At 51.7% G+C, this 25,504-nt stretch overlaps 2 protein-coding genes across 3 annotated transcripts in view; one reads left to right on the top strand and one right to left on the bottom strand.

Annotated features, from left to right (window-relative positions):
* The window catches only part of CCNJL (cyclin J like), a 56,336-nt gene extending 44,390 nt beyond the window's left edge, over positions 1 to 11,946 (top strand). For both annotated transcript variants that reach the window (XM_047731366.1, XM_047731365.1), the window contains exons 4-6: positions 6,382 to 6,684; positions 8,186 to 8,345; positions 9,791 to 11,946. In XM_047731366.1, the coding sequence (XP_047587322.1) occupies positions 6,382 to 6,684; positions 8,186 to 8,345; positions 9,791 to 10,214 (887 nt within the window). In that variant the 3' untranslated portion in view covers positions 10,215 to 11,946. The remainder of the gene's footprint in view (positions 1 to 6,381; positions 6,685 to 8,185; positions 8,346 to 9,790) is intronic.
* A 7,184-nt stretch (positions 11,947 to 19,130) lies between these two features.
* On the bottom strand, positions 19,131 to 24,342 carry FABP6 (fatty acid binding protein 6). Its single transcript, XM_047731195.1, has 4 exons — positions 24,096 to 24,342; positions 22,744 to 22,919; positions 21,489 to 21,578; positions 19,131 to 19,226 (listed from the first exon to the last, which is right to left on the bottom strand). Exons 1-4 carry the CDS (start codon positions 24,160 to 24,162, stop codon positions 19,173 to 19,175), a joined length of 387 nt encoding a protein of 128 aa, XP_047587151.1. The 5' UTR covers positions 24,163 to 24,342; the 3' UTR covers positions 19,131 to 19,172.
* Between the last annotated feature and the right edge of the window lie 1,162 nt (positions 24,343 to 25,504).

The raw sequence follows: 25,504 nt of genomic DNA, 5'->3' as shown, positions 1-25,504 counted from the left end.
CTTCTTGTGCTCTCTCTTTCTCTCTCTCTGACAAATAAATAAAACAAAATCTTTTTTTTAAAAGGGGGGGGGGAGGGGAAGGCTCCATAGCTCAGGGGTTAGAGCACTGGTCTTGTAAAGGGGGGGGGGGGAAAGCTGGCCTGTGGGGAATCCCTTCGGAGGCTTGCTGAATTGACAGCTGTCTTGCCTCTGTGGTTGATTAGGCCACTTGGCTGGACTCACCGTGGTCAGCACGGTAATTGTGTGACCTGCGTGGAATGGCTGTGGCCCTCCAGGTTGTGTACCAGCCCCCGGAGAAGCAGGGGAAACGTCAGCCAGGTGGGCAGAGGGCTCTCAACAGCATTCTTTGCAGGTTCCACTGCACTGAGGGCTCACATGCTTCTCTGCCTGAGCTCCAGACCCAGGATGAGCGCTTGGGGAATTTTAGGATTAAAAAAAAAAAGTCTTTAAAAGTATGTCGATAAGGTTCCCCCTGCTCAAATTTGGGATGGTGTGACCATCCAAAAAGAAAAATGTAGGGGCGCCTGGGTGGCTCAGTGGGTTAGGCCTCTGCCTTTGGCTCAGGTCATGATCTCAGGGTCCTGGGATTGAGCCCTGCATCGGGCTCTCTGCTCAGTGGGGAGCCTGCTTCCCCCTCTCTCTGCCTGCCTCTCTGCCTACCCGTGATCTCTCTCTCTCTCTCTGTCAAATAAATAAATAAAACCTTTAAAAAAAAAAAATGTAGATGGGGCGTCTGGGTGGCTCAGTCGTCAGGCATCTGCCTTCGGCTTGGGTCATGATCCCAGAGTCCTGCAGGCTACCTCTCGCACTCCCCCGCTTGTTTTCCCTCTATCTGTCCAATAAATAAATAAATAAAATCTTTTTTAAAAAAAAGAAAGAAAGTAAAATGTAGATAGAGTGATAGAATTGTTAAAAATTCTTTTTCGGGGGTGCTGGGGTGGCTCAGTCGTTAAGCTTCTGCCTTCTGCTCAGGTCATGATCCCAGGCTTCCTTCTTGGGGGAGGTGTGCTTCTCCCTCTCCCACTCCCCGTGCTTGTGTTTCCTCTCTTACTCACTCTCTGTCAAATAAATGAAATCTTTTTTTAAAAAATGCTTTTTCAACCCCAATGTAATTATTTATTCAGGAAAGACTCATTTGTAGATGCCAAAGCATTGAGTTAGGTTGTTGGAGGACAGGATATTCACGGAGTCTGATGGTGCCACCTCACAGATTACTTCTAATTTCACAGGAAAATGGTAGAGAGATGGAGAGATCTGGTGTCCCCACCACCTTAACCAATTGATCTAATGTGGCATCACTATTGCTGGGACAAACTGACATTATGTAACTCCTGATGGGATCCGGTAAGAAGGGACAGAACATGGCCTCTGTAAGTTTCCTTACCCAACCTGTTGGATGCTGAGGAGACAGTCCAGAATATGGGGCGTAATTTTTCTTTTTTTTTTTTTTTAAGTAAGCTCTAGGCCCAACGTGGAGCTTGAACTCAACCCTGGGGTCAAGACTTGCGTGCTCCCCCACTGAGCCCGCAGGCGCCCCCAGAACATGGACGTTTGAGAAGAAACTGGGTGCAGATTCATCCAGAGTCAGTGTCATGAAAAGCAAAGGATGGAACTAAAGAGATGGAACGGTCACCGTGTGTGAACCTTGTCGAATCTGGATCCAGAAAAACAAAAGTTACAAAAGGCATTTTGGGGACTGTTGGGGGAAAGTCAGATGTGGATCGAATATGAGAAAATGCTATTGCAGAGGCGCCTGGCTGGCTCAGGCAGTGAGCCTGCAACTCTAGGTTGAGGATGGTGCATTTCAGCTCCCTGTTGGGTGTGGGGCCTACTTCAAAAAAAACAAAAACAAAAAAGAAAGGAAAGAAAATGTTATTGCATTAATGCTGACGTTTGTAGGGTTGGTAATAGCGTTATGATTATGTAGGAAAATGACGTCAGGCATGGATGCTGTCCAGGGGTGGCATGTCATGTCTGCAGCTTGGCTAGAAATGGTCCCTCCCGCAAAATACACACACACACACACACACACACACCCCAGATGTGACTCAGAGTCAGCACTTGGTAAATCTGGCTGAAGGGCCATTTGTGTTCATTGTTAACATCATTTCAACTTCCCTGTGGATTTGAACGTTTTCCAAATACAACGCATGCTGAAGGAGTCATAGTCTGTGAGTGTGTGGCTCTGATCTGACTTGGAAAGACTCAGACGTCTGTCCGCCACACGTCCCCCAGGGACCTGCTGAAGAGTTCCAGGCATTTGGTGTCAATGCATTTTGTCGATAAGGAGCAAGCGGCTGAGTGGCCGCGCTCGGTGGCCGAGGCACCCAGGACAAAGGGCTGGCGCACTCTCGTCATGGGAGGAGGGGAGGAAGTGTCCGCCAGACACGTGCAGCACCAGGAAACTCATATTCTGGCCACAAACTGTCTCATGCTGGGGAGTAGCTGCTCAGCTGGGGTCTGCCGGCCAGCCGCGAAGAGCAAGGACTATGAGATCCCTGCTAGATGAGCAGCCAAGTTCTCTGAGCTTTTGCTCTGACAAATGTCAGGTCCAGAGCAAACTCACTGAGGATTCAGACCCCACTGTGGCTGGCCCTGGCCTGCAGCAGCTTCTCCAGCCTGGGGAGCAGGTGAATTCAGATGCCTTAGTAATCCATGGCCCCTTCCACTGGAGGGTAATCCTTTAGGGCCTGGTGACAAGGGAAAAGGCAGAGCTCTGAAAGGTTTGAAAAGCTCTGAGGGCCGGGAGGAAACTAATCTCATTGAGCACAGCTGCGGGTCAGAGCAGATTGCTGGGCTAGGGTCTTAGCGTCACCCCCAGGTTGATACACGCTTTGGCTGGGGCTGTGACCTTCACGGTGTCACCCTCTGCTCCGGGGAAGAAATGAGCCCTTGTATCCACTGAGTGTCTGTGAACAGGGTTGGCTTAGTTCAGCACAAGGTTCAGGGAAAACATCACAATTTTGCAAAAATATTTTCTGTTTTTAAATTGCACAAAGATAGGCTCATTGGAGAAAAAAATTAGGGGATGCAGGTAATCTGAGAGAATCAGAGGACAGTTAAGATGGCCTAAAATTCAACTATTAAGAGAATACCATTCATCCTTTCAACGAATATTCATGGGGCAGTTACTACGTACCAGGCAGTGTGCTGGGACCTGGGGGCATAGCTGCAGACGGGTCACATGTGGTTCTTGTCCTCACGGGCTTCGACCTATTAATGACCTATTGGTCAGGTGCTAGTCATTAATATTAATAGTTGATATTAAGTAGTCTGAGCATGAGAAGTGCCTTGATGACATCCGGTGGCCTCAGACCTGGGTACCAGAGAACGCATGATAGGGTGAGTGAGGGGTGAGTACTCCCAGCTGGAGGAAGGGTCCCCTGCTTAGGGAGGGTGTAGGGGGCTGGCAAGGCCTCGTCAGCCAGGCCCCACCCCAGGATTTCCAGCCATACAAGAGGCTCTTGCCCCTTGGGCAGCGTTGACCTTGCTGTTCCTGCTTGAGTTGCCCTTGCGTGCAGGACATGGGAAGGTGTGCGCCCTGAAGGTGGCGTCCCACCAGGCTTGGGTCCTGACGGTAGAGCTCCAGAAGGAGAAGGTCTGGGCTTTCGGTCAGCTGTGGAGGGGCCGCTCAGCCGTCAGTCTCCACTCCTCGCTCTTCTGTACATTTCTGCCAGCTTGGCTCCTGCCCGGCAGAAACCAGGCTTCGTGTCATACCGTCTTTGTCTGTGTAGTGGCCTCCGTACGGCTCCCTGAGAAGACAGAGATGCTGGCTTCCCAGAGGCCATGTTTCATTTCTCAGGGACATTTTTTGAGGCCTGCCTGAGATATGCATTATATCCGCTGTAAGGCAGCCTGAAGTGGTTACTCCCTTCTCTCTCCTGAGAAGGGTGGAAGTCTGATGGGAACTGGGTCACGAGGAGCTCACTGTGGTGCATAGGTGTGTAGATGGTTTGTCGCGCTTTTAATCGGCGCAGATAGACACGTGCTTTCTGAGCTCAGCAGGCTGCCCTGTCTCTCCTGACACTCACTCAGCGGTGTTCTGTCCCCAGTCAGCTTGGGCTCAGAGGCCACAGGCGACCACGCTGAGGCCAAGGCTCAGGAGTCACTGTGTTGTGGGGGTCAGGTGGGACGGGGACTGTGGGCGGGGAAGGCCTCCAAGGGGCAGGGATGTGGGTGAAGGACAGGGAGAGAGGTTGGCAGAGCGAAGAGGGGAAGAGGAAGAGTGCCCCAGGCAGGGGGCTGTGTAGATGAAGGCTGGTGGGCAACCGGGGTTGGGGTGGTGCTTCAGAGAAGGGCACGGACGGAGCCACAGCCAGGTGTGCGTGGTTTCCGCAGGGCCGGGTGGGTTACGGCCCGTGGCGGCCCCACCTGCAGAGCCTCCCACCGTGCAGGCCGCCCCTGGAGCTCCCTGCCCCTGCTGAGTGCCAGGATTGCTGTGTAAATACCTCGGTTCCCTTGACCCTGGAATGGGATCACTGAGGCTCGTGTTTAATGTATGTTTGTGTCTAGCCCCATGCAGCTCTGTTTCATGCCGTTTATTTCCAGGACCTTCCGGTATTTATTCATGGTTCCTTCGGTTCCTTCAGTACCTTCTGAGCTGTGTGACGTACCTGTTTGTGGGGTTTCACATCTTTTTGTCGCTGCCATTGATAGGAATATATCACAGTTCTCTGTTCCTGCCAAACAGATCGTGCCCACACTCGGCGATCTAAACAACAGTGATGTGGGTTGCGTGGTGTTTCCTCTGCCAGTTTCATCTGCGCTCATTCATCCAGCCCTGGAGGGACGCGGCTGGAAGGTCTCACTCGTGTGTTTGAGAGGTGGTACTGGCTGTTGCCTGGGTACCTCTGTTCTCCTTGTGGCCTCTCCACCTCCAGCAGGCTAGACCCGCTTCCTCACGCGGCACTCCCAGCATGGCACTCCAAGGGAGGAAGGCGAAGTCTGTAATGTCACACCCACACCCATTTTCTCTAAGATATAATTGACATTTAACGTTGTATTAGTTTAGTATATGTGCTGCTGAGGCGAGCACATCATTGTATTAGTTTCACATGTGTAAAAACCAGTTGATCTTTGTATGTATTGTGCAGTGATCCCCGCAGTAAGTTTAGTTAACATCTGTCACCTCACATACAGTTTTTTTTCTAGTATGAGAATTTTTTTTTAAAAGGTTTTACTTATTTGAAAGAGAGAACATGCAGGAGAGAGCGCAAGCCAGGGGAGCAGCAGAGGGAGAGGGGGAAGCAGGCTTCCCACCGAGCAGGGAGCCTGATGCGGGGCTCCATCCCAGGACCCTGAGATCATGATCTGAACTGAAGGCAGAGGCTTACCTGACTGAGCCACCCAGGCGCCCCTGGAAGTTTTTGCCTTTTGACCACCTTCACAAGTTTCCCCCACCCCTGCCTCTGGTAATCACCAGTCTCTTCTTTGTGTTTATGGTCTAGCTGTTTGAGATTACATATATAAGTGAGATCATACATTATTTGTCTTTCTCTTCCTGGTTTCTTTCACTTAGCATAATACCCTCAAGGCTTATCCGTGTTGTTGCAAATGGCAGGATTTCCTTCTTCGTAAGGCTGAATATTATTCTATTGTATATAAAGACCAAGTTGTCTTTATCTGCTCATCTGTCAGTGGACACTTGGGTCATTTCCCTGTCATGGCTATTGTAGTCAATGCTGCAGTGAAGGTTGGGGTATGGATAACTTCTAGATAATGTTCCCTTTTTGCTTTTCCTCCCTTTCTTGTCTTCTCCCACATTCCCCACCTACTCGTCTTTCCTAGGCTCACCTCCCAAGCAAACCGTTTCTGAGGGAATCCAAGCTAAAAACCTGTTGACAGGGCTTAAACCCAGTGCTGAGGGGATGGGGAGCCATTGTTGGGCTTTTCTACATGGTGAGGGGACAGGGTCAGATTTGTAAGGTCATTCTGACTCTGGCTGTCTGACCCCTGACCAGTCCTGAGATTGAACTAGTGAGGGCCAGACGGGATTTGAGAGAGGGCTCCCTTACTTCCCAGGCCATCGATACTGTTGCTAACAGCCACTGAGCACCTCCTGTGTTCCACGTGCTGGCCTGATCATGTGGTATGCACATCCTCATTGTCCCTGACAAGCTTTATGAGGTTTAGTTTCCCTTTTACAGAAGAGGCAGCTGAGGCACGGAAAGGGTGAGACACCTGGGCACAATCACGCAGCTGGAAGTGATGGCTTGGGGAGCCAAGCCCTAGTGTGTCAGATCCAGAACCTGTGCTCTTGGTCCCTTGGCAGTGGGTGGCTTTCTGTCCTCCCTGCCCGCACCGTCCAGGCACTTGAAGGTGGGTCTTTACCTCTTGGGGCAGGCAAGTGCCATCTTCCAGTAACCTCTGCTTCTCTCGCAGGTAAGTTTGAGGACAGGGAAGACCACGTCCCCAAGCTGGAGCAGATAAACAGTACGAGGGTCCTGAGCGGCCAGAACTTCACCCTCACCAAGAAGGAGCTGCTCAACACGGAGCTGCTGCTCCTGGAGGCCTTCAGTTGGAACCTCTGCCTGCCCACACCTGCCCATTTTCTGGACTACTACCTCCTGGCCTCCGTCAGCCAGAAGGATCACCACTGCCACAGCTGGCCTGCCACCTGCCCCCACAAGACCAAAGAGTGCCTCAAGGAGTACGCCCACTACTTCCTAGAGGTCACCCTGCAAGGTGAGGCCCGACGGCGGGACCTGTTCCCCTTCCCCAACCACACAGAGGCATGTCTACCCACGGAGTCCTTACTGAGCGGAGCCCATCCACCCAGAGCACTCCTACCTCACAGGGGTCCACAAGGAAGGGGCAGCGAGTCTTCCAGCATTACTGATACTGTGTAACGACAAATAGCAGCTTGGATACTGGTGGCTGGCACCCTACTGATGTACTGATCACCTGCTAATTTTTCTTATGATCATTAGGTCTTAGGTCATTCCAGAAGAGCTGTCATTGTACAGGTAGGGTGGGGGAGGGGTTAGTTTTAGTAATAATGTTTAGCAATAAAATTACCCTGTTTGGGGACATTATTTGAATTCCACTCGTCCCACTGTCTTAAAATCCAAGTATCTTGGTATCTTAAAATACCAGGTCAGAAATACTGTTGATAAAACCACCCCCAATAACCCACCCCAAACCAAAATGGTTCCGAGTAACAAGATCAACAATTAGGATATCGAGCATTAATGGAGGATATACTGTGAACCAGGCCACTTATTTTAGTGCTTTGGGTTATATGATGTCATTGTAATTTCCCAGTGACCCCACATGAAAATCACTGTTATTCTTGTTTTACAAATCTGTTTCCTCCACGGGTGCTCAAGAGGTGAAGTAACTTACCCAAGGTCATTGCTAAGATTTGAGGAGGAGTCTGGCTCTGTGCCGGCTCCTGTCACCATAATGCCACCTGCTTGACTCTGACTTTAACAGGCCGACGCCGAAGTCATCAGAAATGATAAGCAGCGTAAGAACGAGGACACATTCATCCCCAGTGTCCTTCATGAAAATCCTGGGCATCTGAGGAGTTGGCCTTTGCACATGAGAAGGGCCGGCTTCCCCATGGTGCCAGACATGTTAGTAGGACACTAAGATTCATTTCACACCGTATCCGTGTACCAAAGCAGCTCATGTATTCCTTAAATATGTGTAGTTTTGATTGGCCAGTCATAGGTCAGTCAAGCTGAGGGTGGGAGAAGGTTCCTCAGTAAACGGAAGTCAGTTGCTAGTTTTAGTTCTGAGTATCAGATGCTTATGGCTGTTAACTCATTCAGCAGATTTTTACTGAGTGCCTGCTGTAGGCCAGGCTTTGTTCCTTTTAGCAAGTAGCCTGTAGTCACCCCCCCAAACAGGAGCCTTTGCCGTGCTGTGTCAGTCCTGTGGTTTGTGGTGCTCTCCGTAGCCCGTCAGCGAGCCCCTGGCAGCCCCTGGAAGCTCTGGACGAGATTTTGAAAAGGATTCCTCTAGGCTGACACCAGGAATCCCAGACTGAGAGCTAAGGTGTTTAAGATTCAGGAGTAGAACTCCACACTGTGTCCAGTTTTTCATCCTGGATGCATGTGGCAGCCGTGAACAGGCTTGAATTGAATCACTTGTCTACCAGTTCTTGGGAGGCCCGAGGCAGAGAGGCCCTGGGAGCCCAGAGCGAGGCTCTGTGGTGCTGACTGCCGTGATTCTCTTTCAGATCATATTTTCTACAAATTCCCACCCTCTGTGGTTGCTGCGGCCTGCGTTGGGGCCGCCAGGATCTGCCTTCAGCTTTCTCCCTACTGGACCAGAGACCTACAGAAGATCTCAAATTACACCCTAGAACATCTCAGCACGTGCATTGAAATCCTCCTGGTGTAAGTTCCGCCCCCGATCTTTCCGTGTTTCCAGAACATCCAGGCACTTGCTCTCAAGACCCACCTTACACAGTTTCTCGAAGTCAGAGGGTTGTGGTGGCTCCCCTAGGCAGTGTCTCCCGTAAAGTGAGCCATGGTGACTCCTGATAGAATTGAGGTTTGCAGAGGTGAACCTTCCTATTTCAGGTTCCTCTGGGTTTGCAATGTTAAGGTCAAGGGGTGGGGGAGAAGAGAAGCTGTGTGCATACCCTTCTGAGTGTCTGGGCTGTGTGCTCTGAGCTCCGGTGCATCAGTCAGCCTTATGGACGGTTACACTGAGTCATTACACTCGTGATAAGCTACTTTCCTTAGACGTGGCCACAAAGCTGACCTCTTAGCCAGCTAAGCTCAGAGGGGCTTAACATAAGAGGCCTCAGTGGGAATACTGGGAAGGACATACTGAGTGTATCAGAGAAGGTGTGTAAAGGCAGCATAGACCCATCACTATGAAACTGGTATTGAAGGAGGAAGCGTTCAGTGGTGACCGCAGGGAGGAGACAGAACTGAGAAGTCCCCAGAGCTGCACCCCATTCCTCTTTCGCCCAACAGGTGGCAGCATCTGCTAGATGCTGGCCCCACTCACAAAGGGGCCAGGCCCCCTCCCCCACCCAGAGCTGCCTCCCAGCCTCCTGGTGAAGGAAGCTTTGCTGGTAGCTGGCTGCCTTTGTGTCCTTGTTCCAAACCGTCCACCCTGCTCCCTGGACCTTGTTTTAAAATCTGTGTTTGTCGAACATGCTCAGAGCCAGAGCATATGGTCTGGTCTGAATGCAGATAGGTGTGCCCAGATTCGCAGCCACCAGCCCTGCCTCTTCACCGTGGTGGTGGCTTCTGGGATGCCCAGCTTCTCAGATCCGAGGCCTCCCTGTGCTCTAGTCTTAACCTGAGTCTCTGCTAGATTAATGGAATTGTTATTTCAAGAAGCTTTATGGGAAGCTTTTTTTTAAAGATGGAAATAAACCTGTTGATCCCCTTTTCAGAAGGTGAAACTTGGGCCCCAAGGGTGGCTGGCTTGAGATCGGTTTGGGGGTGCCCCGAAGGCAGAGGTTGTTCTCATCAGCTGCCAGGCTGTACCTCCTGGAGCTTGCGCTCGGCAAGGGGCCGAATGGTAACCAGGAATTTATCATCTGGGGGGTTGACCGCTGAGATGGGCCAGTGTACTGGCTTAGAGGACAGCGAGGCTAGTCTCCAGGGGCCAGAAGGGGTTTCTGCAGGAAGCAGATCCAGGCTTGGTCTGAGGTCTGAGTTTAGTCAGAGAAGAGCAGGGATGGCGCTGCGGGCAGTGAGCATGGGCTGGGCGCGGCCGTGGGGTCACAGCACATAGATCTCGAATTCCACTTAGGGGCTCACTCAGGGGTCTGCTGCTATGGCCTTTGACCTCAGGTCTCACCCAGGTCCTCTCCTTTCAGAGCCTATGACAACGTCTTCAAGGACGCTGTCGCAGTCAAGAGCCAGGCCTTGGCAGTGGTGCCCAGCACAACCCCCACCCCCACCCAAGTGCTGTTCCAGCCGCCCGCCTACCCTACCCTCAGCCAGCCGGCAACGCCGGGCCTGGCCTCGTTCCAGACCCCCGTGCAGGACCTCTGCTTGGCCTATCGGGACTCGCTGCAGGCCCACCGCTCCAGGAGTCTGCTCTCTGGGGGCTCTGGCTCTTCCCTCCACACCCTGTACCCCACCCTCCAGCCCCTGGATGTGTGCCCTGTGTCCCTCCCAGCGCCCCTCAGTGTGCAGATGGCCATCACAGCCGAGCCCAGGCACTGCCTCGCCACCAGCTACGGAAGCAGCTACTTCAGCGGAAGCCACGCGTTCCCCACAGGCTGTTTCGACAGATAGGGCACCTTCGGGCCACACAGGGAGGCCTTGGAAACTCACTGGGCAGAGGAAGAGGACACAGTTCAGGGGAGCTCAGCTGAGTGAGGCAACTGGGAAGCCGTCCCCACAGAGCCTCGCTGACTTTGAACACAGAGGGTTCATGTTCTTTTTAATGAAAGCCAACAAAAGAGCAAAATAGTCCATGTCATCCCTCTCCCGAGAGAATTCCTCTGAAAAACGTCTTCCACATGTGCAGCTGGGGTGCAGGGGGACGGCTCGGCCACAGTCCTCCGGAGGAGGGACCCGGTGGAGTGAGAAAGACCTGGTGAGAGGCCAGGAGACTGGACACCGGTCAGTCCGCGAGCATGTCTGGTGTCTGGCATCAAAGACTTTATTCCTTGCCAGCGTCGGTGACACTGAACAAGGAGGGACTGCCTGACATGTTCTCAGGACCCCCAGCAGATGCCGAATTCGGTGCTCTTTCCCTGGCTCCGTACAGAGGAGCCTGCGTGTGTTTTTGCCTGAGCGTCTGCCTTCTAAGGCACGGTGGGTGGCTGTCTTGCCTTTGTTGTCAAATCTAAAACCTTATTTGGCTTTTTAGATATTTCACCCGGTGCTGCTTCCCGAAGTGACCTAGCTTTCTGTTCAGTAAGGTATCTTGTTTACATGCTGTATCAGGGATTTTATGATACTTGAAAATTCCTTAGGAGAAGAAAAAGGTGGATTGCCACATTGCCTGTCGCACGCAAGCTGTAAGTTCGAACCCAGCTTGTAACAGCCGAAAATGCGTTTTCAGAAGCACATGGTTGGGGAAAGCCAGTTTCCAGGCTCTCACTTCCGGAATATTCCACGTCTTGGATGCTGTGTTCACCTGTAGAACTTCAACAACCACCCAGAGGAAAAAGTGATTGAAGGGTAGACAAGGGTTTACCACTAACAACCCCCACCTCCCTCCACCATGGGCTTAATGGTGCATGAGGTTAAACCCAGCCGTGGCTTTGAGTTTGGCTAATAGGGAAGGCTAAAAATGTGGAGTATTTGCTTCATGCCAGCTGACTTGGGGAGTGGGCTCGTGCATGGGTATATGTCACAACCACTGACAGGCAAGCGATTGGTTGGATCGAAAGCCAGTATTTGGGTCTCCGCCGCAATTGGGCTCTCAGGAAGACTCCTGTAACCATGTGCAATATGTTTCTATTATGACTCATGGCTTGTGCTCATTGTTCTTTTTTGTTTGTGTTTTTGGGTTTTTTTTTTTTTTGTTTTTTTTTGGTTGGTTTGGGGTCAGGGGGACATGGTGTTCACCCATCAGAACTGGGAGGTGCAAAGAACCACAGAAGCGTTTTTGTTTGTTTGTTTGAAGGAGAACCCGTCTCGGTTTTCTTGGCTTATGAGCCAGTCCGGGAGACTGGCTCAGGGCCTGCCAGGGAGGCAGCTACGTGCTGCTGAGTTGGATCCGAAGGTGATTTCCAGAGCAAGTGGAAGCTTCCACGTAGAAGCGGAGTAAGAAGAGGTGATGGGGATAAGGGCGCTGCTGACCCTTTGTCACTCGAGTGTGGGATAACTGCACATTCGTTTGTTGCTTTTCTCTTTTTCGTTTGCCAACCTCCTTCTATTTATATGAAACTGGTTTGGATTCCAAGTTAATATGTCCATCTGTTCTGGGACTGGGGCTTGTGAGGGGCCCCCCAGTAGAGCTCCCAGCCAGCCCAGCAGCAGAAGAAGGCGTCCTGCAATAAACATGTTACCTGCTCTTGGTCTCTGTTCTCTTCCTGCCCTTGTCCTCTCCACCAGCCCCCAGCGGTGTCTTCCCCCCTGCTGGGAGGTTGATGCGGGGGGGCCAGGGGGGTGGGGTAGGTGTGGGCAACATGAGACTGGCCACTGTGGAGCTGGGTGCTGCCCCCCCGAGTTGGAGCTGGGCCTCCCTGGGGACACACACAGCGGAAGTTAAGGTTGGACACCCCAGCTCTACCAGTACTGGTCACGGTTCTCTCTCCACAGAAACGGAACCTGTTGATATATGTAGCCAGAGAGATGTGTTGTAAGGAATTGGCTCACCCAGCTGGGGCTGACAGGTCAGGAACTGTGGAGGGAAGGCCAGGAGGCTGGGGTCCAAAATGTGTGGGGCAAGCCAGAAACTCAAGACTTCTGCTACAGTCTCTGGGGAGAACTCCTTCTCCAGGGAACCTGTTTTTGCTCTACAGCCCTCACCTGACAGCATGAGCACACACACACCCGCCATGCACACACACGGAGAGTAGTCTCCCGTACTTAAGGCTTACTGATCGGAAGTGTCTCAGTCAGGTGCCTTCCCAGCGACACCTGGACTGGGGTTTGACTAAACGGCGGCGCACCGCAGCCTGCCCAGGCGACCAGGTACAACTCACCACAGCCACTTACAGGCTGTCGGGAGACAGCTGCCTCCACAGCCCTGAGCCTCCATCTTCTCACCTTTTGAAGTGGGGGTGATAACACTCACCTCGGAGGGTTCTCCTGAGGATTAAGCGAAGTAATGCACATCAGAACCAAACATGAAGTCCCCTTCAGGATGCACCATTGTCTTATGTGCCAGTAAGAAGAATTAAAGGAAAACCTGCCAACTAGACCAGGGCACCGTGTCTAAGATACTGCTGATGAAACACTGCACTCTCCTGTCAGGAGGGTTAAAAAGTAAAAATCTGTGTACCGTAGACTCGATGATGGAATTTGCTGTCAACCTTTCTGGGGACGCGGTAGAAGTGTGGCGCTGAGTGGTTCTCACAAAGCACGGATGCCTTCAGTGAGGACAGGAGGTGTGGGGAGATAGACGTTCAGGGCATGAGGCTGAGGTCCGGCCCCCGGAGCTGTTTGGGAACCATGTGTGTTGACAGGGCAGGGCAGGGCTGGGGATAGGACTCCCCACCTGCCGTGTGCAGGCCAGGCGAGGGAGGGGGCTCTAGGTTTTGAAGATTCCACGATAAGGCAAGTCATGGCTTTACCAAGAGCACCCACTTCACTATCCCTCTGTCTTCAGGCCTCAGTTTCTCCACCTGTTACTTAGAGATGGTTGAGTAGTGTGGTTTTGAGCTCAAGAAGGGGACTGAGCCACAGAGGTCCTGGGCTCCTGCCCGCCTTCGCCCCGAGGGATCCTCTTGTACTTCTCCCACACATGGGCCATCCGTGTTGGATTTGATTCGTGCCCATGCTGGGCAGTAGTTCGGAAAGCTTGAAAAAGCCCAGAGATGAATTAAAGGCCCTTCTGGGGCTGAACTCTGGTTCATTCCAGAGATTTTCAAACCTGAGCAACCTGCACAATGGCGTGGGGCATTCTCCAAGAGGAGTGGGGCCTGGAGATCTGCATTTCTAGCTGGCTTCCGGGTGACTCAGACCCATGTTTTCTCTGACATTCCAGCGGAGGACTTCACACAGGGCCTGGTTTCTGGCCCAAAAGACAGAGTAAGGAAACGGCATGCCTGTCTGAATCTCTGAGCCGCCTGAGTTCCAGACGTAGACCTTGTTCCATGCTTATTAGTTCTTTGTTCTGTGCAGCGTTTCTTTTGCCAAGCCGTGTGGAGGCTTGGGACATGCAGATCCATTTTCCAAGGAGAACCTGCTTTCCTTTAGGTTTAACATCGTAAATGCCTGGATTAGCGTTGGGGTCAAGGTTCCACTTCCTCGTGCCTTTTGGGTTCAAACTCCCCCTCTCCTGTTCTGCCACCAGCATGCTCCTCTCCCTTCATCCTTTCCATCCGTGATTCTCAGAGCAGGGCCCATTCTTGCCTCCTGGAGGACGTTTGGCAATGTCTGGAGACGTTTTGGGTCTTCACTAGTGGGGTAGATGGTGGCAGGCATATAGCGGGTAGAGACCAGGGGCCCTGCTGAACATCCTACAGCCCAGGATGGCCCCCACAAAAAAGAACAGTCGAGCCCGAAGTAACAGCAGTAGCGAGGTTAAGAAGCCTCAGCATGTGTTACCTCCCAAAGAGGTCTGTAAGAATCCTAGTCACTCGTTACTCCTCTTATTTTCTTCATAGCTGTTAAAGCCATCTGAAATGATCTTGTTAGTTGGCTTACTTGGTTTGATGGTGGTGCCCTCAGCTACTTTCCCCCAGTAGAACATGAAGGTGATGGTGGCATGAATCATAGCTGTTAGCATTTATTGAGCATTTACTGTGTACAAAGTGCAATGCTAAGGAATTTGCTCCTCTTGTTGATAATCATCCTAGTAACCCTACAAGGTAGGAACTATTATTAGCCATATTTTACAGATCAGAGAATGGGGGCATGGAGAAGTTATTTGCAGTGGGGAAGGCAGGGGCCACAGTTCACACCCTGGCAGTTTGAATCTGTCCTGCCGCCTTGTAGTACCTCAAGGGCTTAGGATGAGTAAAAGGCTCTGTAATGGTCCCAGCTAGCCGCTGCACTCACCTGGTGGGGAAGACATGACAGGATAATGGATATGGGTTCATAAAAGAAAAGGGTTGCCAGCCATTTGTTCTCCTGATTGACGATGTGGCAGGCAAGCTCAGCAACAGACAGAAATACAGAAATGGCTTCTTGCACATCTGCCCTAGGCTAACGTGATTTATGGCTCCATCTGTCTTCCCCCAGCAGGCTTGGATCTGGGAGGGTTTCCCTGAACCCCATGTGAAGGTGTAGAGCTGGGACCAGGCTTGGGGCTTTCCCAGAGCATCCCCTGGGAGGAACCCTGCCTCTGGACTGGCTCTGCCCATCCCTGGCACCACATGCCTAGGAAAGAATCTTACCAGCCCTCACTCACCTCATTCTCTGTTCCTCAGGGAAAACCTTTGTGACTTGAATTTCCGCAGAAAGGCCATAGCATTTCGCAGGAGTCTCAAGTCCAGATGCCCACCAGGACCAGGCAGGTAACGCAGTGAGTCCAGCTGGGTGACTGACACAGCATGATGCGCTGGGTACTGCGGTGAAACTAGCGTCTCCCTAGAGGATATGGCTTCTACTCTGCTCTGGTCAGTTAGTACCTTTCAGGGACATAAGCTCTGCATTGCTGAACCTTCAGAGTTCCAGAGCCACTGGAATCTGTACTTTCTAGGAAACCTACTAATTTTCATTTAATTTAAAATTAAATTTTAAAAATTCTTAGCACAATAGAAGACCAATAAAATACATTGTAAGTTAGAATAGTTCTTAGGCTGGAAGTGTGAAACTTCTGGTATATAGGTGAGAACATTGGGCCTCAGAGGTGGAAGGTCGAGCTTGTCTGATCTTAGCTAGATGACCTTGAAAAAAGCCACCACTCTGCTCTGAGTCTCTTATCTCCCCACTTCTAAGGTGGGAAGGCTATGAGCTTGGGCTTATGATAACTAAGCATGGAATGTATAGTATCATTATTCAACAGTGAGTTCTATGAGAAAGAGTGTAAATAATTGGGTCTCTCCCTTCTTTGGGGACTCAGGTGAGTTTCTGAGCTTCACTTCTGACCTAGCTCTAGCTTCTAAGGAAGAACTCGAGTGGTCTGGCTTCTGCTGGGCCAGCTCTGACCAGTATTTCAGGTTGCTGCCCTGGATGGACACAATGGGCAGGATACACAGGAAGTCATGCTTTCTGCAAACATGGGAGGCTTGGGACCCAGAATAGTCTCCAAAGTCCTGTGTGGCTGGGGAGCACTACACAGGGACAGTTCTTTAGTCTCCGTCCTTAAGAGTACAGTTCAGGAGGACTGGTGTAGAGCCCAGCTATCCTTTTAAGAGGACCCTCAGGAGATGCTCGTGCACGGCCAAGTTTGGACACTTCTCCCTGCTCTAAATGCTCTGACCCTGCGTGTGCCCATTCTCCCGAGTAGAACTGCAAGAGAGGCCCTTAGAGCTGTTTAATGAGCACTTACGATGTTCCAGGGCCTGTATTTGACACTTGGCTCATGCTCGCTCTCTCAAGAGCTTGTATTATTACCACCATTTTCCAGACCAAGACACTGGGGTTCAGGAAGGCTCAAGGTCTCAATATGGGCAAGTGGTAGGAATTGGTTTCAAATTAGAAATGCCTGTCTGAGGAACCCATGTAGCCTCCAATGCCATGTCACCCGTAGATGACATACACTCTGCCACCAAAACCCAATCACTCAGATCTCACTGCCCGCCCTTCGCCCCGCCCCCCCAACAGACACTCCCACCTTGTCCTCGGGGCGTCAGGTGGGTGGTGGAGCGCCACCTAGTGGTGGTCTGTGAAGATGCTTTGGAAAGCCCCCGCTTCGCTGGATGAGCTTGCTGGGAGGGAAGCAGTGACCCCCGCCGTGGAGTGAAAGAAATGACTCACTCCCACGGGTCAGGATGAAAGTCACGAAGAGACTGGGATACAGGGCCCCCGAGTTGAGGCCTGTGGAGTGGGGAGTCACTATAGCATCTCGGACAGTGCAGCAAAATGACGAAGCTCTTCTTTCTGGAAGCCCATGAACATGGGTTTTTACCCTTAATCCTTGCAACTCCCCCATGACCCAGGAAGGAAAGGTTTTTTGGTCCATGTTGCACACGGACAAGGTAAGACTCACAGAAAGCCAGCAGCTTGTGCCCGTGCCTGGAGTCAAGTGAAGGAAGCAGCTAACCCTCTCAACATGCTGGTTGGGAATGGCGGTGGTGATGGTGGAGGTGATGGTGGCTGGTCATGGTGGCCACAGCTCACTATTTAGTGAGCTTGTAGCATGACAGCTCTACAGGTGAGTACAATTATTATCACCATTTTCAGGTGAGGAAACCAGCTCAGAGGAATGGGTGAACTTACCCCAAGGGGTCAAAGCTTCTAGGCCGTGGAGGAGGGATTTCAAACCCTGTCAGTGTGTCCCCAGAGTCAAAGCTGTCAACCTGACAAAGCCTCCCTGCCAAGATGCCGTCAGAGTGATGCTTTCCTCCAGCTCGCTTTACTCCATCTACCACCCCCCCGCCCCGCCCCCGCTCCAGAAGATGGATTGAGAAGCTGTAGCCTCCATCAGGTGGCAATACCAAAACCCACATTATTCTCAGAGACACTCCCTGTCATGTGACTGTGTGCAATTGTCTTCCCCTCTCTGAGCTGCTGTTTCCGTATCTGTGAAATAAGAGTTTAAACTAGTTGAGCTCTGAGGTCCTGCTTTTCTATGCGTGTGTGACTTTAACAATACTGGCTTAAGAATTTCTCCCCTGCTAACCATTTGGATTGTCCTTGAATCAGTCGCCAAAGTAAGAACAGTCTCTCTCCTCTCCTCTCCCTGCCTCCCTCTCCCCATTCCCCCCTCCCCCCTCCTCTTCCTTTCTCTCCTATTCTCCCTCCTCTCCCTTCCTCCTCCTCCCTCTTTCTCTCAATCTCTCAATTTTCAGCCTAATTATGGTTAACTCTCTGTTATTTAGAGACTTATTATCCAAGCTCATTATGAGTAATTATTCAGTCTGGAGGGGAAACAGCAACACTGCTAGTTTAATTTAATGCTTACCTAGTTCACTTAATTAGCAGTAAGTCTTGGCAAAAACGATGGAATGCACGGGTACTGGCTTGGTGGGAGGTGGGGGGAGGCTGAGTGCTGTTCTTGGGAAGGTAAACAAGTTTCAGGGCAGAATGTGGGAGGAGGCAGGAGGGAGCTGCCAGTAACCTGGGCCATGTCACCAAGGATGGGCTGTGACAGTGAAGGCTGTGCATTACAGGGGCTGGAAGCACCTTGGGTCAGGTAGCACTTATGAGGCACCTGCTGTGTGCTAGACCTTGTGCAAGGCACTAGCAAGCCTAATTTCTAAGGCCCCATATCTGGGACTTGGACAATCAAGATAATTTAGATGATCAGCTCTCATAGCGGGTACATTTTCTTTTTAGTAGCCTTGCAGTAATTTTGATTTCGCCAAGGACAGTGTGGCTTACTTGATGCTGCTTTTCCTGTTAACATCTGTCTTCACTTAGGGAGGCCGCAGGCTCGGGGCTCTAACGGAATGTAGCTGTTGTCCAGTTTTGGCTTTTTTGATAGTTTTCATCGATTTATGGAAAAAGATGTTAAAATGTAGAAGTGATGTAAAGTTTCTATTGTAGCAAAAATAAGTGAATTGCCATATAGAAAAATATAGGGCAAGAAGTCAAGGAGGGGTCCTTGGGGGTCCAAGGAGGAAGGAGAATGGGAAAAGGACCGTTCAGTGCTCTGGGTTAGGGATTCTCTGGCCAGGGCACAAGCCGTTCCCCCCCTCCGCCCCGTGCCCACTCCATGCCCTGGACAGACAAAATCAAGCAGGGAAGACCCAAAGCCTTCCTCAGAATCCTGGACTCAGCTCCAGGAACCCAGCAGGAGGTCAGACCACCTTCAGACCACCTTCCCCAGCCAGCTGAAGCCCCTCACAGTGTCTCTCAGGCACTGCTGTCCAAACCAGGACATCCCAGGTCCTTCTTGTCCCTCTTGGCACTCCCATGGCCCACTTGCCATCTAATACTCTCTCCTTTCTCCTCAGTCCCTTATTGGTCCTCCTGGCCCCCTCTTGTGCCACTAGGTAAACTGAGGCCCGGAAGGATGCCTCCACAGCCAATGAACAGCAGAGCCACGGCCATGCCAAAACACCTTTCTGGCCAAGTCATGGTGTCTTCCTCCTTCATCTGCCAGCCTTGGAGGCCAGCAGCAGGACCCTCTCCTGGAAGTGCCCCCCACCACCATCTGATACTCCTGCGCTGTGGCCCACATGAAGAGTCAGTGTGTTAAAGGAGCCCTGTGTCTCTACCCTCAGAGAAGCAGATGGCAAGGTGGGGCAAGGGTGCCGAGAAGTGTGCCCACCCTGCTTCTCGAACAGCAGGGGGTTGGGAGTATTGCTGTCCACATTCAGGCCTTCCTCTGCCACACTGCTGAGCCCACAGGGGTCTCAGGGCCAAGGTTTGCCCTGTGTAGCCATCCTCCGGGCTTTCCCACCCTTACCCAGCTAGAAAACCGCCCCCAAGACACCAGAAAACAAAAACAAAGACAAAGAGGTTCAGAGCAAACAGAATGTTTTCTTCTTCCAGCTTTCCCTGTGGGCCCCACCTGGCTGCTCAGGCCAGCCTCTTGCTCACACGCTCATAGGTCACGCCTCCGATGGTGGAGATCTGAAAGCAGCCAGAAAGAGGGAGTCACTGCAGGGGTCCCTAAGTGAGACGGAACACAGTCGGGGAAGACAGGCCTCCAGTCCCAGCCGCGAGTAGAAGTGAGCAGGTCACACCACTTCTCTGAGCCTCAGTTTCCCAATTTGTTACACGAGCTCCTGTGTAGACTCAGCGAGGCAAACGTGCTAAACAGATGTTAGGGCTGATGGGGCTCTTTGTATTGTAACCTTCCATCTGTCCACTGAAGTTCACCTACTCCAGGCACTTCCCTTGTGTTATCCCATTTAATTCTCCCAACATTGCTGTAGGATTGTACCCATTATAGAGATGTGAATACTGAAGTCTGGAGGAGTCAAGTAACCCCTTTAAGATGGAGAGGCCACACTCAACTTCACCACACACCTTTTATGGAGCACTTGTGCTTGGTGGTGGGAAGATAGTTCCTGCCCTGGAGAAAGGCAGGCAAGGGGGAGCTGTCCAGTGAAGGTACAGTGCTATGTCCTGGCTCGAGGCCTCTGAGACCCAGCAGAGGAGGCAGCCTTCTCACAAGAAGTGAGTGGGTGGCAAATGGCGTCTTGTGTAAGCAGTTCCGTCAAGGGTGGCCATGTGATTGGCACTGGGAGCAAGATGGCATGGAGGGGGAGCTGTGAGCAGGGAGGAGGCTGGGACTTGGTCTAGAGCGACGGTGACCTGGAGGGGGAGGATGGATGCCCGCCTAATGCAATCCCTGTTGGTGAAGGATGGAGGTGTCCAGGATGATTCTGGGCCTCTAGGAATGGGAGATAGGCAAGCAAAACAGCTTTTCTCTGGCACCTAATCCGTGTGCATGCCTCTGCCCTTGTGCATGCATGTGTGTGTGTGCTCGTGACAACCCTGAACTGTGGGCACTGCTCACAGCACGCAGGCTCCATAGTTAGGAGCCTCTCGGAATCAGGAAGCAGGTTTGTTCAGTTTGGGAAGATCCTCCTCTTGAACACAACCTGCTTCTGGTTCTCCCGCTCTGGGTGCTCCCCACACACCTCACAAGCTGGGAGCTTTGCTTCTGGGAGTCAGAACCCACTGGCTGACATTTCATGTAACAATGTGTCCAAAGCATTTATCGATTTTCTAAGAGGTCAATTTCCATCCAGGAAAAAATGGAGAGTCACTTTTGTTCTTTTATATATATATATTTTAAAATACTGTGCATCTCTTTAGTTTTAGATTTTTTTTTTTTTTTTTTCAATTAAAGACCCACTAGCTTGGGGAGAGCTGGCAGAGAGCCTAGTCTAGAAGTCAGCCTCTGGGATCTGCCTCCACCATAAACTAGCTGCGTGGCTTTGAACAAGTTACTTGTTATCTCTGATCCTCTGTGGCCTCTGTAAAAACGGAATAATGGGAGGTCATGGAGACTCTTCAGCTTCTAGCTGGGTTTGAGATGAAGGAAAAAGAAAACGAGGGAGAATAAAGAAGAGAAGAGGGGACAAGGGGGTGGCAAACCCCACCTCCCGCATCACTTCCCTTCTGGAGAGTCTTGGGGAGGGCAGACTGGACCCCAGGGAGCTCTGGCCCAGGACATGTGCTCCCAAGGGGAGAACGAAGTGTGGAAGAGCCTACCTTTGCTTTTAACTTCACATCCATTTCTTTCACCTGGGGAAAATTCTGGAACCCCAGGGGTAGAAATGGAAGTGAGATGAAGGGAGAGCAGCACCTCCAGTCTGTGTTTACAGAGCACCGGGTGTGGAAAGGGTCTAGCCACAGATGTGTGTGTTACCCCTGCCAGCATTTTTTCAAAGGTTTAATTCATTGCCAAAGCTTAGTCTGGAGGTTTCACAGAGAAGTGCAAAGTTCCAGCTTCTCTTAAAAAATCAGAAGATCTAGCGGGGAGGGCTTGAAGTCCCTTGAGGGAGTGGAGCAGCATGGTGGCTGCCCTTGTGGGGCCCACCCAGACTCCCCCCTTGGTTTAAACTTGGGGGAGGGTCCCATAGGCTTCCACGCTTGGGCCGCTGAGGCGACAGAGTCACGCCAAGCGTCAGTTCCCAGCACTGTCAGAGAAGCTAGGTGCCCTCCAGCTAGCCACTCAGCTCCCAGCCCCTCAGTGCCCTCACCTGGAAGATGCAAGGAAACATCCCTATCTAGCAGGGTATCGTGAAGGTTGAACGAGTTGATGTCCCCCGGGCACTCAGCAAAGAGCCTGGCATGTGGGAAATGCCCCTAGAGCCAGGGCTGGAGGCAGAAGAGTGTTCTCATCATCGTCCCAGGAACAAGCAGACACTCAACACTCACCTCCACCAGCTTGTCACCCACGATCTCCGAGGTCTGGCGATAGTTGGGGAACTCCACTGTGATCTTCCCACCCTCCATGTGCACGGTGGCCTGGAAGAGAAGCATAACACGGAACCCAAGCTGGCAGAGGCCCCCAGATGCAGGCCAGTCCCCTCTGGGATTGGACTTGGCTCGGAAGTGCAGGAAGCAGACGACACACACAAGTCCCTCAACCTCGCTGTGCCTCAGCTTTCTCACCTCTGAAATGGGGGTAGTAACGGTACCTCCTCCAGAGTTCCTAAGAAGACTGAAGAATTTCATAGGACATATGGAAAGTGCTTAGAACAGTGCCCCACACGTGAGGAGCCCACCTTGTTAACTGTGGAGTCGGTTAAGATCCTTATTGTTAGGATAATGATGATGTCATCTGGGATGTGGATTGCAGCATTGTCATCGTAAGCAACCTAAACAGCCATCCGAGCTCTCCACCAGTGAATAACCTCAGTGGTCTATCAATGAGGGGGTGTGTTAAAGGAAGGGTAGCATCGACATACTGTAAGATACTGTGTGAGCATTAAAAAGAATAAGGCAAATCGATCCGTGCTGACACAGAAGGACATCCTGAGAAATTGTTAAAATCCACAAGTGCCAGAAGATGAACATTAGGAGCACTCATTCTGTACCGTGGCAGCCATGGCTGTGGGCGATAGAGGGGACTCAGCATCGGTGGAAGATCTGCGGGATCAGGTTGGGTTAAGAGAGGACAGTCACCTTTTACTTCTTTCTTACATAAGATTACAGTTTCGGACCCACGAGAGTCCGATTCTAGGGCTATGCATCTGTAGGCTACGCAGGAAGGCAGCCCAAGCAAATGATTGTGGTCTCTGAAGCCAGGCTGTCTGGGCGTGAAGGTCTGCCTGCGCTGTGTGACAGGGCCAAGTTGACTGAACCCCAGGGCTCAACCTAACTCCCTCCTCTGTAAAATGGGATAGTAACTCGTAGGATTCACTGCATTAACATGTGTGAAGAATTCAGCAGGTGTCTGGAATATACATTAAGTGCTTGGCAAGTGTTAACAGTTTTTAACAGTGTCTGTTAGAGACCGAAGCATTAAGAACGGGGAGTGGCTAACTTGCTGAGTAACTCAAGCGCTTAAGTCTGGACGCTAGACTCGAGAACCGAGCCTCAGCTTGGGGTGCAGCCCCAGGGAACAGGCTTGAGACCAAGAAGTTAGCCAGAGGCTTAGTAGGAAAGAAGGAAGGGCAACTAGTGGCACCTTGAACTTCTTGCCCCCCATGGTCTCCATGTCACACTCCTCGCCGATGGTGAACTTATTGGTCATGGAGTGGCCGCCCGGGTAGTGCTGGGACCAGGTGAAGTTCTGCCCGTCCTGCTGCACCTCCGTGACAATCTTGAAGTTTCGGCCCTTTTCGATAGCATCACTGGGGAGTCCTGGCCCAGGGATGAGCAGAGCGGCATGTAAGAGCTGCTGACAGCCTGTGGCTCTGGGAGAAGGCTTTCCTGCCTGGTGGCAGGCTAGCACGATGGTCAAGAGCACAAATCCCAGTTCTACCATGAACCAAGAGCTTGGATACCTTTCTGAGCCTCAGTGTTCCCATCAACAAAATGGGGGTAATAAGGTCCATTTCACAAGGCTGTTGCGAGGATGAAATTAAAGTGATTGTGTCTTGTAAAACTCCTGGTATATAATTGACAATAAATACTAGCTGCTCTTCTGACAGCACTATAACACAAATATAACAGACACTGCCATGCTCCCAGGGTCCTAGATGAACGGGACCATCAAGACTGTCTTCTAACACTGGTGTTTCACAGATGAGGCAGTGAAGACCCAGAGCAGGAAACAGGCTTCCCAGCCTCTCCTCGGAGGCTAACAGCAGAGCCAGGTCTACCACTGAGACTGGTGCCATTGCAATTCTACATGAGGCTGTTGTAGGTGAAACCAAGTCACCGTTCCTTCTGGGCCACTCCCAGTAACTGACTCAGAAGGGCTCTTATCTCCCCAAGGCCCCAGAGCGCACATGCTCTGCTCTCAGGGCCTCTCATCCCCTGGGGCCTCCCTCTGACTCTTGACAATGGCACTGCCTCGACTTAGAGAGTGCCCCAGGATTTCTGCAGGAGTGTCACGGCCACGGTCCCATGGGTTCCTCACAATGGGCACTGCAAACGGAGCAGTGAAGGGGAGCGCTTTTCTAATCTCAGCCCACAGTTCCTAGCGCAGTAAGAGGCCCATGTTTGTTGAATGGCCAAATGAATGCGTGGCTTGTCACACCTGGCCTCTGGGTCACCTCTCCCCAGGCACCACTCATCATCTCATCACTGGGTCCTGGGTGCTCATGATCTCTGCCCCTAACTGACAGCATGACCTTGGGCACGTCATGCTGAGGCAGCCCATCAGGAACCCGGGCTGGCCCTCGCCTGTAGCAGGTCTTCAGTGTATGTATGAATGAATGAGTAAACCAGTCAAGTCTGCACCTCACCAACTACTGGCTGTGTGTCCTCGGACTAGTAACTCAGCTTCTCTGGGTCGCAAGGAGTTTGGGTTGGTGGCCCCAAGCTGGCTGTGACAAACTAACCCAGGGAAGGGGTCCTCATGCCCTCACTCACCGAGGCACTTCATGAACTCGTCATAATTCTTGTCGCTCTCGAACTCGTACTTGCCACTGAAGGCCATGCTGCTGGGACAGCTGGAGGATGAGGAAGAAGTGTCGTGGTGCTGAGGGGCCCGGAGCCCCAGTTTATAAACTCTGCCGTCACACGCTGGGGCTCGGCCCCTAAGTCACCCCACCTCTCCCTCCAGCCCTGAAGAGGAAGCAATTGCTGTTTTACAACGAGGGCAGGACCCAGCCCAGTGGAGCCTTGAGGTTGTTCGCCTGGGGGAGTGCTCCCTCTGCCACTCCCAGCAAGGGCGATGGCAATGCCAGAGCTTCCAAGGTCTCAGCCACCTCTGCCCTCCCTCCCTCCGTTCATCCTTCCCCTACCTTCTAGCCATGCTCTGCACCCCTTACTTACTTGTTCAGCCCCTCATTCATCCACCAAAGCACATGGAGCACCTACCGCTTGCAGGACAGGCACCGAGATGACATGGATGAACGAAACATATACCCTCCCCCCAAAAACTTCCAGTCTAGTTCAGAGACAAAACACAGAACTGTGGAGGACCCTAATGCAGGCAGGATGTGACCAGTCCCTAGACAAATGCCTATGTGTGGCCTGGGGCACAGGGAAGGAGCAAGCCGGCAGCTGGGGGGCGAGGAATCTTTGCTAGGAGATGGCATTTGATGCTGGTCCAGAAGGAACCATAGGACTTGGATGTTTAGAGAGACAGAAGGTTGGAGAAGGTGGGAAATACAGGAGACAATACTCTAGGATGAGGGAACAGTGTGATGGAGGTGGGAAGGGCCATGACGAAAGGAAAAATGAGTTTGACTGCAGCAAAGAGCCCTGCAAGGAGAGATAGAAGCAAGGTGCTGGTAATGCCGGTAAGGTCAGGCAGCAGCCCAGGGGCCCAGGGAGCAGCTTGGAGCAGGAGCTGCAAGGGTGCACCAAAGACCCGCCACATGCCAGCCACAGGCCAGGAGCTTGGTGGATTTTGTGTTGTTCGAAGCTCACAGCTGGCAGGGTGGGGATTCAGACCCCAGACTTCCAAGTCTTCTAGGACTGCTCCTTAGATTCGACTGATCATAACTTCTCTGAGGAGTTTCCTTTTTTTATTATTAAATATGAAAATTTTTGCAAGTCGGTCTCCTTTTCCAGAATCAGCTCTTCGTGAATCCCCATCATTTCTTTCTTTCTTTTTTTTTTTTTTTCTTTTTGAATCCCCATCATTTCTGTCTAAAGCAGACCTCACCACAGCTCTGGGACCCAGTGATTTCTGAGCAGATGAAACCTCCTTTGCCCCATTTTGCCAGTGTTCAGTCTCCAGTCTTGGAATTCCTTACTCCTGCCAGGGGCCTTATTTTTTAGAAGACCATAAACACACACACATACACACATCCACATCCTCATCATCTTTT

Source organism: Lutra lutra, chromosome 5, assembly GCF_902655055.1.
Source record: "Lutra lutra chromosome 5, mLutLut1.2, whole genome shotgun sequence".
Classification (NCBI taxonomy): Eukaryota; Metazoa; Chordata; class Mammalia; order Carnivora; family Mustelidae; genus Lutra; species Lutra lutra.
This window is presented reverse-complemented; position numbering and strand designations above follow the sequence as displayed.